Source organism: Heptranchias perlo, chromosome 16, assembly GCF_035084215.1.
Source record: "Heptranchias perlo isolate sHepPer1 chromosome 16, sHepPer1.hap1, whole genome shotgun sequence".
NCBI classification, from domain to species: Eukaryota; Metazoa; Chordata; class Chondrichthyes; order Hexanchiformes; family Hexanchidae; genus Heptranchias; species Heptranchias perlo.
This window is the reverse complement of record NC_090340.1, coordinates 24,560,433-24,577,619: the sequence shown is the minus strand read 5'-3', so window position 1 is coordinate 24,577,619 and position 17,187 is coordinate 24,560,433. Positions and strand designations below refer to the sequence as shown.

Sequence of the window (17,187 nt, the reverse complement as noted above, 5' to 3'; positions counted from 1 at the left end):
GAAAATCTTATTTTAAATTGAAGTTTGTAATGAACGTACTAAAATAAAGGTGTGGTTGTTATTAAAAATGGGCTTGCACTAACATCAAAGAACCTTTCTCAGAGACCACATAACTTTAACCTAGATGGGAAAGTACATACATCACACCCAAGGCACATCTAGTGTAATCAGTAAAACTCAGGAACGTTTTACATTAATAAATGGAAAACTAATCAGACTCCTGCTTGTAGCATTTTAGGAATCTGCTTTACTCTTCTACAAATGTAGACGCATAGGCTCCAGCCTATAACCTCCAACAGCAAACTCCACCAGAACCAAACCAGAGAAATATACTTACACAGCAGATCTCTTCCCCCTGGGTGAGCAATCAACAGTCCAAAGACAGCCCAGTCACCACTTTCCTAGCTAAAAGAAAATGTGAGCAGTGGGCACAGAGGTAGCAGAAATGTAGTCAGTGCGTACAGAAACAATATAAATGGTAACAAAATGAAACAGAGCAAGTAGTAGATTTTGAGAAACATAGGAATGATACTCCCTGTACATTACAATTCTGCCATCAACAGCAGCGCTGCAATATAAATGGACACTACTACTGCTGCTAGATAGGTAGGTGGTTTTCCAAGGTTCCTCCAGCAACAGCAATGCTGCTGCCAGCAAATATAAAAAGCTGTTGCCAACAGTGCCTGCTTCCTTTGCTTTTACTGGCCTCAATGGAGTTTTGCTGGTTTCTACTGACCTTCCCCAGATGGGCATAGATGAAGCTCCAGGGATCAGTAAATTAAAAGTTGCATACTTGACTTTCAAATGCTTGCACAAATGCTGTGTTTCTCCAGTGCTGGCGTACCTTCATTACAATGCAAAGAGCAGACTCCACTGCACTGGAACCCACAGCATATTACAGAACCACTGTAAAGGGACATGAAATACATTCAAAGCTCAGTGACCAGATCATTGTATATCTGATAAAAGCACATCATTTAACAGATTCTAATCAGAGTGTGCACACAAGTCTCAATTTTGAATATTCAGAGTGCAGTTTCAAAGACACAGACAACGAAGATATTTGATCACTGTTCAAATAAATTAAACTTTTAATGAAGGAAGATGCTGTGCAAACAAAAAAAATCACGATTCACTTTGTTAAAAGATGCAGCTACTTTATCAACAAAGTATATTATCTCAAAAGTACATTATAACACAAATCTATTACTGAAGACTGTGACTAAGAATTAACTTTTGCTGTACACCACCACAAGCAGAATGCATCTAGAGCTCCTGAGATTTATAACATTGAATATATGTCAAAATAACTTGTTACATACTCGTGTTAATGATGCAAAATATTATCTTGGTTAAACTTATTGCATATAGTTTTCAAAAAAAATTCCTTGTACATCTCTTCGTCACATAGAATACAATTACAAACGCTAATTCCATTCCACGTGACAACCTTTGACCCATTTTGCAATTTGATATTCTGTTGTACATGAACGATCATGATGCAGGATTATTCATAAGTTACTCAACTCTTGGGATCCAAAACAATAACCTACTCTTTAAACTGTCACAATATCCTGCTTTCGGCAAAGTTTTTATTTTGTACTGTGTACAATACTTTGAAACACAAGTTTAAAAAAAAGCACCATTCCTTTCATTATTTCCACTTCCCCAGGTGCCTACTCAGGTTGAACCACATGGTACGTAATCTTGGTTTTCTGCTCAACCCTAAGTTGTTTTTACCCTACATCTGGTCAGTTGCCAAAGCCACATTTTTTAACCTCCACAAAACTGCCCACTTGCTACCCCTCTCTTCTCCCTGCGCTGCTAAAAAACTAAAGCATGCTTCATCACCTCACAAACTGACTTCTTGAATGCTCCGATAAGCTTCCACTTATGCATCTTTCATAAATGCCATTTAATCCACAGCTCTTCTGGCCCATGCCCCCTCGTGCATCAAGTCCTGCACACTCATCAGCCCTCCCCCTGTCAAGCTCCATCAACTCCCTATTCCTCAATTTCAGTCCTTTTTATTTTCAGTCTCCCTCCATTTTACTTCAGTAATCTTCTACAGCTGTATGTTCCAGATCACATTCTTTATTCCTTTGATTCCACATTACTGCCCTCTTCCAAACTGGAGGCCAATCCTCCAGCCATTATTCATGCCCCTGCTGTTTGGGATCCTCACCCAAAACCAATTCACTTTGCATTCGCTCTCTCTCTTCCTTTTAAAATTATCCCTTCAACCTTCTGTTCCACCTCAGACTACTCCTTATAATTCTCTTCACTATCTTGTGAAGAGCTCAAGAGATATTCTCCTACATTAGAAGGCACTATACACACATTATGGTTGAGACTTCAAGTTTGAAATATTACTAATATGGTTTCTGTTCCATCAAAAAAAAGTTGTTCGCAAAGAGTTGATATAAGAGGGGACATGGCACGATAGTTGAGGAACTATACCTAACCTCAGCATACTGAGGTAAAGGAGGGAAAAAAAATCATTGGCCATGTTTTCTGCTCTCAATAGGAACCAAACTTCTGCTTCAGGAAACCAGACACATCAACAACAGGCAAGGGTGGCATTAAGCTAAATTGTGATACCCCTACTAACGCACTTTCAAATAATGTGTCCACATTCACTCACTGTCTAGATTCACACATGAAGGGTTAGTCATTCGGGCAAGATAGCGGATGATTGTCAGCATCCATGGAATCATAACCAGCATGAGCCCTCCCCTTTAGGGAAGGAGAGGGGTGAAGAAGGCTCTACACAGGAACTTAGTTACATTTGAAAGAGTTACACAAAGCAATTTTGGAATACCAAGTGTCAGATGAAGAACTAGTAAATTATCTGGTCAAAAACTTCATTTAAACAAACAATCACCCACTTCCTGGAAACTTACACGTGCAAGAGACACAGCTAACGGGCAGATATTTTTTCTGTTGCCTCAATATAACTACAATCTCTTGGTTTGTAATCAGCCATAAACAACAACTTGCATTTATATAGTACCATTAATGCAGTAGAACGTCCCAAGGTGCTTCACAGATGCAATTTTCAAACAAAATGTGACAGCGAGCCACATAAGGAGATATTAGGACAGGACAGGTGACCAAACACCTGTCAAACAGGTAGGTTTTAAGGAATGAGTTAAAAGGAAGAGAGAAAGGTAGAGAGGTTTAGGGAGGGAACGCCAAAGCTTAGGGCCTAGGCAGCTGAAGGCATGGCCGCCAACGGTGGAGCAATTAAAATGGGAGTTGCGCAAGAGGCAAGAATTGGAGTAGCGCTTAGATCTCGGAGAGTTGTAGGACTGGAGGATGTTACAGAGATAGGGAAGGGCGAGGCCATGGAGGGATTTGAAAACAAGGATGACAATTTTTAAAAATCGAGGCATTCCTAGAGTGGGAGTCAATGTGCGTCAGCGAGCACAGTGGTGATGGGTGAACGGGACTTGGTGCGAGTTAGAATACAGGCACAGAATTTTGGATAAGCTTGTTTATGGAGGGTGGGAGGCCAACCAGGAGAGCACTGGAATAGTCAAGTCTAAAGGTAACAAAGACATGGATGAATGTTTCAGCAGATGAGCTAAGGCAGGGGCAGAGACGGGCGATGTTACGAAGATGGAAATAGATAGTCTTGGTAATGGAGCAGGTATGTGGTTGGAAGCTCATCTCATCTCAGGGTCAAATAGGACACCAAGGTTGCGAATGGTCTGGTTCAGCCTCAGACAATGGCCAGGGAGAGGAATGGAGTTGGTGGCAGGGACCGAAGACAACGATTTTGGTCTTCCCAATATTTAGTTGGAGGAAATTTTTTCTCATCCAGTACTGGATGTCGGACAAGCAGTGAGACAAATCAAAGTCAGTGGAGGGGACGAAGAAGGCGGTGGAGAAGTAGAGCTGGTTGTCGTCAGCATACATGTGGAACCTGACGTCATTTTTTCACTTGATGTCGCCGAGGGGCAGCATGTAGATGAGAAATAGGAGGGGACCAAGGATAGATCCTTAGGGGACTCCAGAGGTAACTGTGTGGGAATGGGAAGAGAAGCCATTGCAGTCTGGCTATGACTGTATAGATAGGAATGGAACCAGGCAAGCTCATTCCCACCCAGCTGGATGACAGAGGAGTGGCATTGGAGGAGGATGGTATGGTCAACTGTATCAAAGGCTGCAGACAGGTTGAGAAGGATGAGGAGGGATAGTCTACCACGGTCACAGTCACTTTTGACTTTGATAAGGGCCGTTTCTGTTCTGTGGCAGGTGTGGAAACCTGATTGGAGGGATTCAAACATAGAGTTGCAGGAAAGATAGGCACGGATTTGGGAGACAACAATACATTCAAGGATTTTGGAGAGGAAAGGGAGGGTGGAGATGGGGCGGTAGTTTGCAAGGGCAGAGAGGTCGAGGGTGTGCTTTTTGAGGGGGGGTGACAGCGGCAACAGATTTGAAGGGAAGGGGGACAGTACCTGAGGAGAGGGAACAGTATCAACTAACGAGGGCCAGGAAGGGAAGATGGGTGATCGACAGTTTCGTGGGAATAGGGTTGAGAGAGCAGCAGGATGAGCTTGGAGAGGGGAGAAAGATGAGAGTTCAGGGCTAGGGCTGGGGGGAACCGTTGGGGAAGTTTGGCTCTGGGAGCTATTTTCAGTTTTAGCAAAAATGTATTACTAATCACAATTAATTTGGTATTGTACTTCCAAAAATTAAAAATTCACAGCAACTGGCAAAATAGCAATGCCAAGAAAAATATTTTGAATACAAATGACAATAAATTCGAGTTCATTTTCATTATTTGCAAATGTTGTTTTGTTTAGGGGAAAGGGGAAAGAGGACAGGGAAAGATTTTTTAAAACAAATATTAATTCCAGTTAAAAGAGGTATATTGGTAATGGTCGATCAGTGGAGTGCCATCCTTGCAATCTGAGTAAGTGTACATCACATTGCATCACAAGAACTGATAACTTGGAAGGCGGAATGGTACCGTGAATCGCTTGGATCGAGATAGAAATAGGTTTTTTAACATTAATACTACCAAAAATGCTGATATCTAATTAAAAACATACAATTCTTCCTTTCAGCCGCCTCTCTGTTGCAAGGACTGAAACCCAATTCCCTGCAATGCATGCAGCTATCACGTGACGTATGCTAATAATGTCAACAAATGTACCAGGAGCGGGCACGTGACCACGGCCCCTGTTTTACTGGGTTTAGAAAATCGAAAGAAATTATATTTTAGAGATCGACCCGGGCCGGCCCAGGCCTTCAGGCAAGAAATCAGAATCTAAAACATGCACTAACTGCGCTTCCCAGTGAAAAACACAAGCAAAAATAATCTGCACTTGTTTTGATTATTTTGTACTCAAACCATGTAAGTCTCCATGTCAAATACCAACAACGATTACACAACCGTGACTTACTTACCGGGCAGCCGGTTCATATTGACACCCTGGGCAGACAATCCGATTCCCATATATCTGCGAACAATGAAATCTGCAATTATTAAGGAATCGTCCACCGCCATGAAAGAATCACGTAATGTCAGAGAGTCGGCAGCAATGGACTTACCCATCTCTGCCTTTGCTAACGATCTTCACCTCGAAGTAATATATGCCACAAGCAGCGGGGATCGGGTGTGTTGCACGAACCGATGCAGCATCTTTGTGATTTTTTCCGTGACCTGATTTAACAAAAACAATAATCACCTTCGGAAGCACATTACGCAATTTTAGCAGCTAAATTATTCAAAGCCGACAGCTTTCACCATGGAATTGCGTCAGTGTTAAAGCAAAGAGTTACATTAAAATTACATTTTTTTGTAAATCCCCCTCAACACAACAGCTATCGAAACATGTCATATATAAATATACTATACACACGTATATAGCGACTGCATCGTCAGATGACTACAAACAAAATTGTTACAGTTTTAAACAATACAAGAAGCTCAGCCAAAAAGGGGTGTTTATTTTAAGTAACTACAAAACATGATACTGCACTGCCACCATTGAGACGATCTGCACTTTGTTGCTCAGAAATCATTTGGTAATCACTTCAACAAGCGGGCACAGCGCCAGAAATGGGGCACAATTGAAAATCACATATTTACAGAGGGGCGATTTTCTAAATTATGAAAATTACAACATCTTATAATAAAATGAAGCATTTTGAGGAGCCACAAACAGAAGGGATCAATCAGTGACGTCAATCAGCATTAAGATCATTACCTGTCACGGTGCCAATCATCGCCTCTAAACGGACAGAAAAAAAACATCACTTATTCACAACACGATCGCCCGTCAGTCACCTTTTTTTTTACTGGATTAACCTAGATTATTCCACAGAGATTACCTTTATAGTGAACACGGAGGTTGTTCTGTGACAGTCCGATATAGTTGTACTTGTCCTTCGGGCTCCACGATCGAGGCAGAGGGGTCTCATCTTCGTTCACAGCTGGGTAAAGGCGCTTTAATCTCTCATTTAACTCTTTTTCTTGATAATTCAGCGCGGAGTCCCCGTGGTTTGAAGCTCCAAACTCAGCCATCTTGGATCCTATTGTGTATATATCCCGGATAACGAACGTATTATACAGGCAGCTCATTGGCTGCCGCACCGTTCGGGGCCACGGGGCTGCGCGCTCAGCCCGCCGGAGGTTGCAGTCCCGCCGCCGCGGCCGGTCGACGCTGTGGGAAGGAGTCGTGACTACAACTCCCGGGGTGCGACGCGGCAACACTGCGACGCGTAAACACGCCGACTCGGCAGTTGATTGGCTGTCGGGGAGACCCGAACGTGGTGGGGAGAAGGTTCGCGAACGCCAGGTATGCCGGGAGTTGTAGTGCCGCCTTCCCCCCCCCCCCCGAAAAAAAACTGTCAAAATCAAGACTTTGAGAAAAGGAAATAAAATCGTCGAGGGGAATCGCTGCACTTCTCCTTCAAACGGCTTTACTGAGTGGGGAGGACTCGGAGGTAAGGCAAGCTCATCGATAACGTAAGAACGAGTCTTCTTCGCAGGCTCGGAACAAAAGGCACTCCAAGACCCACAAGGCGTCGCGGACTCGGCGAAAACAAACGGTCGGAATGTGGGTCGGTCCTCAATTCGGGACACGACTGTAATCCCAATGTCAACACCGGGAGACTGCAAACCCTCGTCTCCGTTTCCTTTTGGGAACCGTGTTAAATAAATCTCCCCAGTTACATAACTGTCAATCACTGGGACCAGCGGTACGAAAGGTTACTCATTTGGGGTCAAATTAATATTCCGATTATTTGATGTAAAATAAAATTATTTTTTAAAAATAATAATAATAATCAAACCAAACGATAGCGTAGCGTTCCTCGGCGTTTACCAGATTAAATATAATTTTCACTATATTAAATATAATTGAAGTGCCGGCTGGCTATAGGTGGCTCTGGCTTCTCTATGACAGGCACCAAAGGTAACGAGGGGTCCTAACCGTTGGGGGCCTTCACGTGTCACCATGGTAACGGGTTGTACACAACAGCTGGTCAGAGGCTGAGATCCAGCGGCTCCTCTCCGGGCTCTGCGCTTTGTTTGCATTATGTCGACAGGTGTTGCTGGCCGCCTGAAAACACTCGCTCCGATCCAACGGTAAGGGTGCTGGGGACAGGCGGTGATTTAGGCTGTTGTGTTGGGAGTTGTAGTCTGCAGCAAAAAGACGCAAATGTGCCGTTTACCAGCACCGCATTCCAAGTGCTGCCGTTTTCGATGACTGGTGCACATGGCTTGAACTGTTCTGCCTCTACAGACCAGAGGAGAGGCGGCCTCTTCTCCCGCCGCTCGCGTTCTCTATGCTTTAATTTCCGAGTCTCGTTGCCATCCCAACGGTTTCTCCGCCTCCTAATGCTGGTTGAGGTGTCTGAGTGTGTGCCTGAGAAATGACGAGTGTTGTGGGGCTTTACATAAATGTTTATCACGGCTGCACTGAGGTTGACAATTTCTGTATTGGAAAGTTAACATTTTGCTTCGTGCGATTTTTGAAAGTCCGTTTAAAAGTCGACCGCCAACGTTTAAGCTTGTACCCACTCCCCACAAATACACCATACACGTACTCACACTCTTAGTCCCTGCAGGAGATGCTTGATTTTCGCTGAGATACAGTTCCAGACCCTCAAGTATTCAAATCAAACGAGTGTTCTTCACCGTAATCCTGGGCATTAAGCGGTGGCTGGTTATTTTATTGTAACGACATCACAACTAAGTCTAATACTGTTTTCACTTCACAACCCACTTTCAATGGAGATCACTAGGTAGGTAGCAATTAGGAGTTGGAATACTGTCTGAGGCTAATTGTTATGCCCTCATTACTATCTGGCTGACATCAGTTAACTCAGCACAACCCAGGGACAACACTTACGACCTTCCTAGTGCTCATTTGATAGCATTCTCACCTCTGAGTGACTCAAGATCTAGAGTGGCTGGGTTCAAGCCACTCTAGAACTTGAGTACATAACCAAGGCTGTCGCTTCATTGTCATGGAGGAGGTACTGTCTTTGGGTGAGATGTTAAGCCGAGGCACCAAATGCCTGTGCAGGTGGACGTGGCATTATTCAAAGCACAAGGAATTATCCCTGTGTCCTGGCCAACATTTTTTCCTCAACCTATTGTCATTCATTTCACTTGCTGTTTTTGAGGCTTTGCTGTGTGAACATTTACTACTGTGTTTGTCTACATAACAACAGTGACTACAGTAGTCTGTGAATTGGCAGGATGCGACTAGTGGTGTCCCACAGGGATCTGTGTTGGGGTCTCAACTATTCACTGCATTTATTAATGACTTAGATGATGGGATAGAGAGCCACATATCCAAGTTTGCTGATGACACAAAGATAGGCAGCATTGTAAGCGGTGTAGATGGAAGCATACAATTACAGAGAGATATTAATAGATTAAGTGAATGGGCAAAACTGTGACAAATGGATTTCAATGTAGGCAAGTGTGAGGTCATCCACTTTGGACCTAAAAAGAATAAATCAGAGTACTTTCTAAATGGTGAAAAGCTTGAAACAATGGAGGTCCAATGAGACTTAGGAGTCCATGTACATAGATCATTAAAATATCATGGACTGGTACAGAAAATAATCAAAAAGGCTAATGGATTGCTGGCCTATATATCTAGAGGACTAGAATACAAGGGGGTAGAAGTTTATGCTTCAGCTATACAAAGCCCTGGTTAGACCACACCTGGAGTATTATGTTCAGTTCTGGACACCGCACCTGAGGAAGGATATATTTGCCTTGGAGGGAGTGCAACGTAGATTTACTAGGATGATACCTGGACTCCAAGGGTTAAATTACAAAGAGAGATTACAAAAGCTGGAATTTAGAAGACTAAGGGGTGAATTGATCAAAGTTTTCAAGATATTAAGGGGAACTGATATGGGAGATAGAGAGAAACTATTTCCGCTGGTTGGGAAGTCTAGGGGACATAGCCTAAAAATTAGAGCCAGGACTTTCAGGAGTGAAGATAGGAAACGCTTCTACACGCAAAGGGTGGTAGAAGTTTGGAATTCTCTTCCGCAAACGGCAGTTGATGCTAGCTCAATTGTTAATTTTAAATCTTGAGATTGATAGATTTTTGTTAACCAAAGGTATTAAGGGATGGGGGTTACGGTAGGTATATGGAGTTAGCTCACAGGTCAGCCATGATCTCACTGAATGACAGAACAGGCGTGAGGGGCTAAATGGCGTACTCCGGTTCCTATGTTCCTATGAAGCACTTTGGAAAATGCTGAGAATGAATCTAAATTTGTTCTTCCTTTATAGCTCAGTATCCAACTGAGTGATGCATTTACCCTCTGAACTCTTTGGGAAAGCTAGCTCAGTCTTTTTACATTGAACTTCTGAAAGCAGAGTCTAGACAATTGGTATGTTAGTTTTACAAAAACATGTGGATTTTTTTCCCTATCTTTAAGATGATCTCAGGTTGAACCAGACTGCTCATAAGCTTGGCATCCCATTTGACACTGAACTGACCTTCCTACCTCATTTAATTCTCCACTTTAATTCCCCTTCCCATTCCTAATCTGACCTCTTTGCTCTTGGCCTCCTACAATGTTCCGGTGAAGCTCAACGCAAGCTCGAGGAATGGCATCTCAACTTTCAAATTCCAGCGTTCCAGCCTAAACATTGAATTCAACAACTTTAAATCCTAACCACCGCTTGCATTTTCTGGGACAGCAGGTGCTGGTAATGGTTCTGCTGTTACCATTTACACCTCCACTAGTCCTGTCTTTTGTTTCTTTAAAGTCCCACTACTACCCTCTTTTGACTTGCGCCATCATCCCTTTTGTCATTTAATCACTCCTTCCCTCCACCCTATCACAGACCTTCCCCATTGTTCTTTCTTTCCCCCCTCCCCTTTTTTTTCTGGCTCTGTAGTTGCTTAAAAACTGTTACATCTCTAACTTCTTCCAGTTCTGATGAAAGTTTATCAATGTGAAACATTAATTCTGTTTCTGTCTCTACAGATGCTGCCTGACAAGCTCAATATTGCCAGCATTTTCTGTTTTTATTTTGGATTTCCAGCATCCACAGTATTTTCAAAAGCAAAATACTGTGGATGCTGGAAATCTGAAATAAAAACAGAAAATGCTGGAGAAGCTCAGCAAGTCAGACAGCATCTGTGGAGAAAGAAACAGAGTTAACGTTTCAGGTCGAAGACCTTTTGTCAGATCTGGAAGATGTTAAAAGAGTTAAAGTTTTTGAGCAAGTACAGAGCCAGGGAAAGGTGGGGGGGAGGAAAGAACAAAAGGGAAGGTCTGTGATAGGGTAGAGGGCACAAGTGATTAAATGACAAAAGGGATGATGGTGCAAGGCAAGGAAGGTGGTAATGGAACAGGTTAAGACACAAAAGATTGATCAGGAGTAGCTGTAAATGGCAGCAGCAGAACCATTACCAGCACTAGCTGACCGAAAAATGGGAGCAGTGGTTATGATCTGAAGTTATTGAAATCAGTGTTGAGTCCGGAAGGTTGTAAAGTGCCTAAACGAAAGATGAGGTGCTGTTCCTCGAGCTTACATTGAGCTTCACTGGAACGTGTAAGAGGACGTGGACAGAGAGGTCAGAGTAGGAGTGGGAAGGGGAATTAAAATGGCAAGCGACCGACAGATCAGGGTCATGCTTGCAGACAGTGCGGAGGTTTTCAGCCTCCACAGTATTTTGCTTTTGTTCCTACCTCATATGCTCACAAAGACTTTCACATCTGTAACATTGGCTGCCTCCGCCCATTTTCTGCTGAAACCCTCATCCATGCCTTTGTCACCACCAGACTCAATTATTCCAATGCTCTGCCGGCCTGCCTTCCATCTTTCAACCTCCATAAACTTCAGCTCATCCAAAACTCTGCTGTCAGTATCCTATCCCAGACCAGGTCCCACTCACCCATCACCCCTGTGCTCAATGACTTTCATTGGCTCCTGGTCCCCTAATGCCTCAAATTTTAAATCCTCATGTTTAAATACTTCCACGGTCACGGCCCTCCCTATCTCTGTAACCTACCCCACTCCTTCAACTCTGGCCTCATGCATCCCACATTCTGTTTGCCCCACCATTGGCAGCTGTACCTTCTAGGCCCTTAGCCCTGGAATTTCCTCCATAAACTTCTCTGCCTCTCTTTCCTCCTTTTTAAGACCCTCCTTAAAACCCACCTCTTTGACCAAACTTTTATTCAGCCTTCCAGATATCTTCTTCGTTGGTCGGCTTCTGTGAAGTGCCTTGGGATATTTTTCTACTTTAAAGGTATTATATAAATGCAAGTTGTTGTTGATCTGTTCTGTTGCCTCCTCCTCCATTGCCCTGACCATGTCTCTGTGTAACTTCTCTTCCTTCTCCACCTCCCACACCCCCTGTAAGTCCTTATCTGGTTGACCCCTCCATGGAATCCATCTCCTGTATCCTTGATTCCTGCAACCCAAATCCTGACCTGCCATTCCTTGGCTCAATGCTCGCTGATAATGTCAACATAGAAATTTGTAATGGAAATACAAAAATCAGGAGAGAACATTTGATTTTTTTTATATATATATATATATATATATTTTGTGCTATATATATATATAGCACAAAACTGCTGAAATAATTAGGTCAATACCATTGTATGCAAAGGCAAATTGTAACAGGCACAAAAGGTTAATCAATGCAACTATAGGTAACTTCATTTTTTTGACAGCTGTTTCACAAGAGACTTTCTTTAATTCAATTAATAAAACACTCTCCTAAGTAAAGATTGTTCTAATAAAGAAGCATGTTTATAGACTGTACCATTTAGGGTCTAATATAAGGTCACAAAAATCATCAACCTTTAAAAGATTAATTCCATGATGGTCTATTCATTCTAACCAGTAGCAAACTACACTATGTGTAACCTGTTTGTGCAATTCTCATTGAAGTTAAAAGAAAAGTATGTTCCAGTGCATGTTGTAAAGGGAAATTTTTGTGCACATTTTGTTATTTCTCATTCACCCTGTTTTTCTGTTTTATGCTCAGCAGCCTGGGAACTACAATTTTATGCTAAAGTCCTTCCCTGATGTAACATGACAAATGGAAACTGTGAAGTACAGCTGTTCTTTTCATTTATGATGTCACATCGGTGGGCAGTTTCGCTAAGTGGCTGCTCCTAGCTGTCTCAGAGCATAAAACAAATAAGAACAAGCAGCAACAAAACAAACGGCCAGTTAGATTGAGGGATGAATGTTGGCCAGGGCACCAGGAGAATTTCCTACTTTTATTTCAATAGTGCCACAGAACCTTTTACACCCACCTGGATAGGCAGACAGGGCCTCAGTGTAAAATTTCATTTGAAAGTCGACATTTCCAACAATGCGACATTTCCAACAATGCAACATTTCCTCAGTACTGCGCTGAAGTGGCAGCCTAGATTATATGCACAACTTCTGGAGTGGGTCTTGAACCTACAGCCTTCTGGCTGAGAGGTGAGTGCTACTACTGTGCCAAGTTGGCACTTTGAGTGGCTGAAAGATACTGGTGATGAAAGCTTTTCTTTGTGGTTTGCCAACTAAGAGGACAAGGAGATTACTTATTTGCGATCCTCTGTCTATCCATTCCTGTAGCTTACAAAGATAAAAAGAAAAATCTGAGAGTGTTGAAAAGCAGAGAATGCTAGAAATACACAGAAGGGAAGTCATATCAGAAAAGGAAAAAATTGGGGTAGTGTTTTTATCAGAAGTGGAAAACAAAGGTAAATCCTTTTATAGGACTGACCAAAACAGAGATGGTGGCATGGGTAAAGGTCATTGATCAAATATGCCAAATACTTGTGCAAATATTAGTCCTCTATGCTACATTCACTTGTTCCCATCTTGCCCCAATCAGGATTTTCTTTTCTCCCTTTGTCCCTGTCCCTCTTCTAGAGGCATCAAGTCTTTGCTAGTGTAAAGTTCCATAGATGCTACTTGCCCCCCAATACCTCACCCAAGGTGATTATTTATATCTGAGCCTTGAGAGTGAGTGTCAGCAGACAATATTTCGGGAAGAGCATCACAGTCAAGCTGAAGCTTGTCCTCACCCAACATCCACGCACTCACATTTTCAGTAGCTGTTGCTAGATAGTGATTGGGAGATGGAACATTGGCCAATTATCTCCTCCCTTATAGAGGGATCAGTGGTAGTGTCCCTACCACAGCTAACTGTAGCACAGCCCAGGGATTCAACCTAGGACTTTTGTGGCTGTATAGTTCAACTACTCACTGACTAAAATCAATGAGCCATCAGTAAAGTGGAATAAAGTTTTAAGTACACGTGCTCGTTATTGTTTTTGATGGGAGAAAAAGTGCTGATGCACGCATCCCCACTGTCACGTTACCTAAAAACAAAACAATTCTGTCTATTTGGAATGTGTTAATTTAGGAAAAAAATATACTTGTGCAAAATATGACAAGATATGTTACATCACTTGCAGTATTTTGAGACTTTAAACAAAAAAAGTCTTAGATTTGCCTTCAGTTCTAAAACATTGGTGGAGTAATTAATTTGTTCTCTGCAGACTGTGTAAGTGGACTAAGATTTCCATGATTAAAAACTAATTTACTGTTGTTCATTAATATATAAGCTGACTTCTTTCTAATTGTAGGGGAGCATCAAGCAAATCAAATGTGACTGCGCCTGCACCCGCCTGTTTGACTTATCAGCTGCAAGGCAGTGATATAAGATACCATCTTCCACTGAAACAATTATTGGTAAGCATTTTGTCACTTAAAATAGCCCTAGAAAAATATTTTAAGTAAACCAAGAAGAATCAGTAACAATACAGTGTAAGACAATGAACTGTCACACACTAAATATTGTAGAGGGATGCGGCGAACGGCTGCATAAACCTCAACACCATTATGACAGAAAATAGACTTATTTGCTTTAGATGCATTCTTCTATCAGTAGCAATAGTTTTAATTATAATGATAAACTTATTAAGCATTATTATTGACTTTCTGTCAAAGGCTAGACTATATCCTTTCCTCGTTAGATTACTTGGTCACTTTGCATCATTTAAATTGCATATTAGGGATATGTAAATTTCAGTATTTCTCCATTTTTCCTCCTAACTTTGTGTCAACACTGAGCAGTGTTGGAGGTATCAGAGCATGTATGCTGGCTGCAGCTGAAGCATAGCCTGAGGTGACAAGAGGCTCAAGAAGAAAGAGAGGGATTTGATACCCTCACACAGAATTTTTTTTTCCCTTTGGTAGTTCTTTAACTCAGAGAAATGTTTTCCAATAGATATGTTATTTTCTTTTAAGTAACACTCTGATCTTGTGCTCCATTACTATGCAGCCAAGTGTTGAAACGAATGCGGGATACCTGTCCAGCTGGCCTGGGCATATAAGTGGAGAGATTGTTCAACCTAAACAAAAACATCAGCCATCAAATGTTGACAAACACCATAGGTAAGAGAGACAGTTATGTGCGTAGAGACTGTTAACGTTTAGAATGGGAAGAGAGTACCCTTTTTAAACATAAAGTTGTTGGTAAAAGGTTAAATGACATGCCATTGGAGCTCCCCTGATGGCTCAGTTCGTAAGTGCCCTCCCAAGCCATTGTCTTTGGTCCCCGCCGCAAACTCCGTTCCCTAGCCACTAACTCCATCCCTCTCCCTGGCCACTGTCTGTGGCTGAACCAGACCATTCGCAACCTTGACGTCCTATTTGACCCTGACATGAGCTTCCGACTGCATATCTGCTCCATCACCAAGACCGCCTACTTCCAACTCCGTAACATTGCCCATCTCCGCCCCGCCTCGGCTCATCTGCTGCTGAAATCCTCATCCATGCCTTTGTTACATCCAGACTGGCCTCCCATTTTACATCCTCCATAAACTTGAGCTCATCCAAAACTCTGCTGCCCGTATTCTAACTTGCACCAAGACCCGATCTCCCATCACCCCTATGCTACGTTGGCTCCCGTTCCAGGAACGCCTCGATTTTAAAATTCTCATCCATGTGTTCAAATCCCTCGATGGACTCGCCCCTCCCTATCTCTGTAACCCCCTCCAGCCCTGCAACCCTCTGAGATCTCTGCGCTCCTCCGATTCTTGACTCATGCGCATCCCCAATTTTAATCACTCCACCATTGGCGGCCGTGCCTTCAGCTGCGTAGGTCCTAAGCTCTTGAATTCTCCCCCTAAACCTCTCCACCTCTCTCTCCTCCTTTAGGACGCTCTTTAAAACCTACCTCTTTGGCCAAGCTTTTGGTCGCCTGTCCGAATACTTCCTTATGTGGCTTGGTGTCAAATTTTGTTTAATAACGCTCCTGTGAAGCGCCTTGGGACATGTTACTACGTTAAAGGCGCTATATAAATGCAAGTTGTTGTTTTTGTAAAATCACTGTGGACTTCATATCCTTTAATGCTCAATCTTATAATTAACTTCTTATTATATCATAGGAACAGGAGTAGGCCATTCAGCCCCTTGTTCCTGCTCCGCCATTTGATAAGATCATGACTGATCTGTGATCTAACTCCATATACCCGCCTTTGGCCCATATCCCTTAATACCTTTGGTTGCCAAAAAGCTATCTATCTCAGATTTAAATTTAGCAATTGAGCTAGTATCAATTGCCATTTGCGGAAGAGAGTTCCAAAATTCTACCACCCTTTGTGTGTAGAAATGTTTTCTAATCTCGCTCCTGAAAGGTCTGGCTCTAATTTTTAGACTGTGCCCCCTACTCCTAGAATTCCCAACCAGCGGAAATAGTTTTTCTCTATCCACCCTATCCGTTCCCCTTAATATCTTATAAACTTCAATCAGATCACCCCTTAACCTTCGAAACTCCAGAGAATACAACCCCAATTTGTGTAACGTCGCCTCGTAACTTAACCCTTGAAGTCCGGGTATCATTCTAGTAAACCTACGCTGCACTCCCTCCAAGGCCAGTATATCCTTCCAAAGGTGCTGTGCCCAGAACTGCTCACAGTACTCCAGGTGTGGTCTAACCAGGGTTTTTTATAGCTGCAGCATAACTTCTGCCCCCTTGTACTCTAGTCCTCTAGATATAAAGGCCAGCATTCCATTAGCCTTATTGATTATTTTCTGCACCTGTTCATGACACTTCAATGATCTATGTACCTGAACCCCTAAGTCCACTGTTTTTAACTTTTTACCATTTAGAAAGTACCTTGTTCCATCTTTTTTTGATCCAAAGTGGATGACCCCATATTTGTCTACATTGAATTCCATTTGCCACAGTTTTGCCCATTCACCTAATCTATCAATATCCCTTTGTAATTTTATGTCTTCATCTACACTGCTTACAATGCCGCCAATCTTTGTGTCATTGTCAAACTTAGATATGAGACTTTCTATGCTTTCATCTAAGTCGTTAATAAATATTGTGAATAATTGAGGCCCCAAGACAGATCCCTGCGGGACTCCACTAGTCACATCCTGCCAATGTGAGTACCTACCCATTATCCCTACTCTCTGTCGCCTTTCGCTCAGCCAACTTCCTAACCAAGTCTGTACTTTTCCCTCGATTCCATGGGCTTCTATCCTAGCTAACAGTCTCTTATGTGGGACTTTATCAAATGCCTTCTGGAAGTCCATATAAATAACATCCATTGACATTCCCCTGTCCACTACTTTAGTCACTTCTTCAAAAAATTCAATCAGGTTTGTCAGGCACGACCTACCTTTCACAAATCCATGCTGGCTCTCTCTGA

At 42.6% G+C, this 17,187-nt stretch overlaps 2 protein-coding genes across 4 annotated transcripts in view; one reads left to right on the top strand and one right to left on the bottom strand.

Annotated features, from left to right (window-relative positions):
* ranbp10 (RAN binding protein 10) overlaps positions 1 to 6,545 on the bottom strand; it is a 118,326-nt gene extending 111,781 nt beyond the window's left edge. The window contains exons 1-3 of the mRNA XM_067997837.1: positions 6,349 to 6,545; positions 5,566 to 5,677; positions 5,422 to 5,474 (exon numbers count right to left, since the gene is read on the bottom strand). Of these exons, the coding sequence (XP_067853938.1) occupies positions 5,422 to 5,474; positions 5,566 to 5,677; positions 6,349 to 6,541 (358 nt within the window). The 5' untranslated portion in view covers positions 6,542 to 6,545. The remainder of the gene's footprint in view (positions 1 to 5,421; positions 5,475 to 5,565; positions 5,678 to 6,348) is intronic.
* A 905-nt stretch (positions 6,546 to 7,450) lies between these two features.
* The window catches only part of tsnaxip1 (translin-associated factor X interacting protein 1), a 91,181-nt gene continuing 81,444 nt past the window's right edge, over positions 7,451 to 17,187 (top strand). The window contains exons 1-3 of one of the 3 annotated variants that reach the window (XM_067997836.1): positions 7,451 to 7,606; positions 14,107 to 14,212; positions 14,805 to 14,917. In XM_067997836.1, the coding sequence (XP_067853937.1) occupies positions 7,557 to 7,606; positions 14,107 to 14,212; positions 14,805 to 14,917 (269 nt within the window). In that variant the 5' untranslated portion in view covers positions 7,451 to 7,556. The remainder of the gene's footprint in view (positions 7,607 to 14,106; positions 14,213 to 14,804; positions 14,918 to 17,187) is intronic. The other 2 variants (XM_067997835.1, XM_067997834.1) reach the window with 2 other exon arrangements.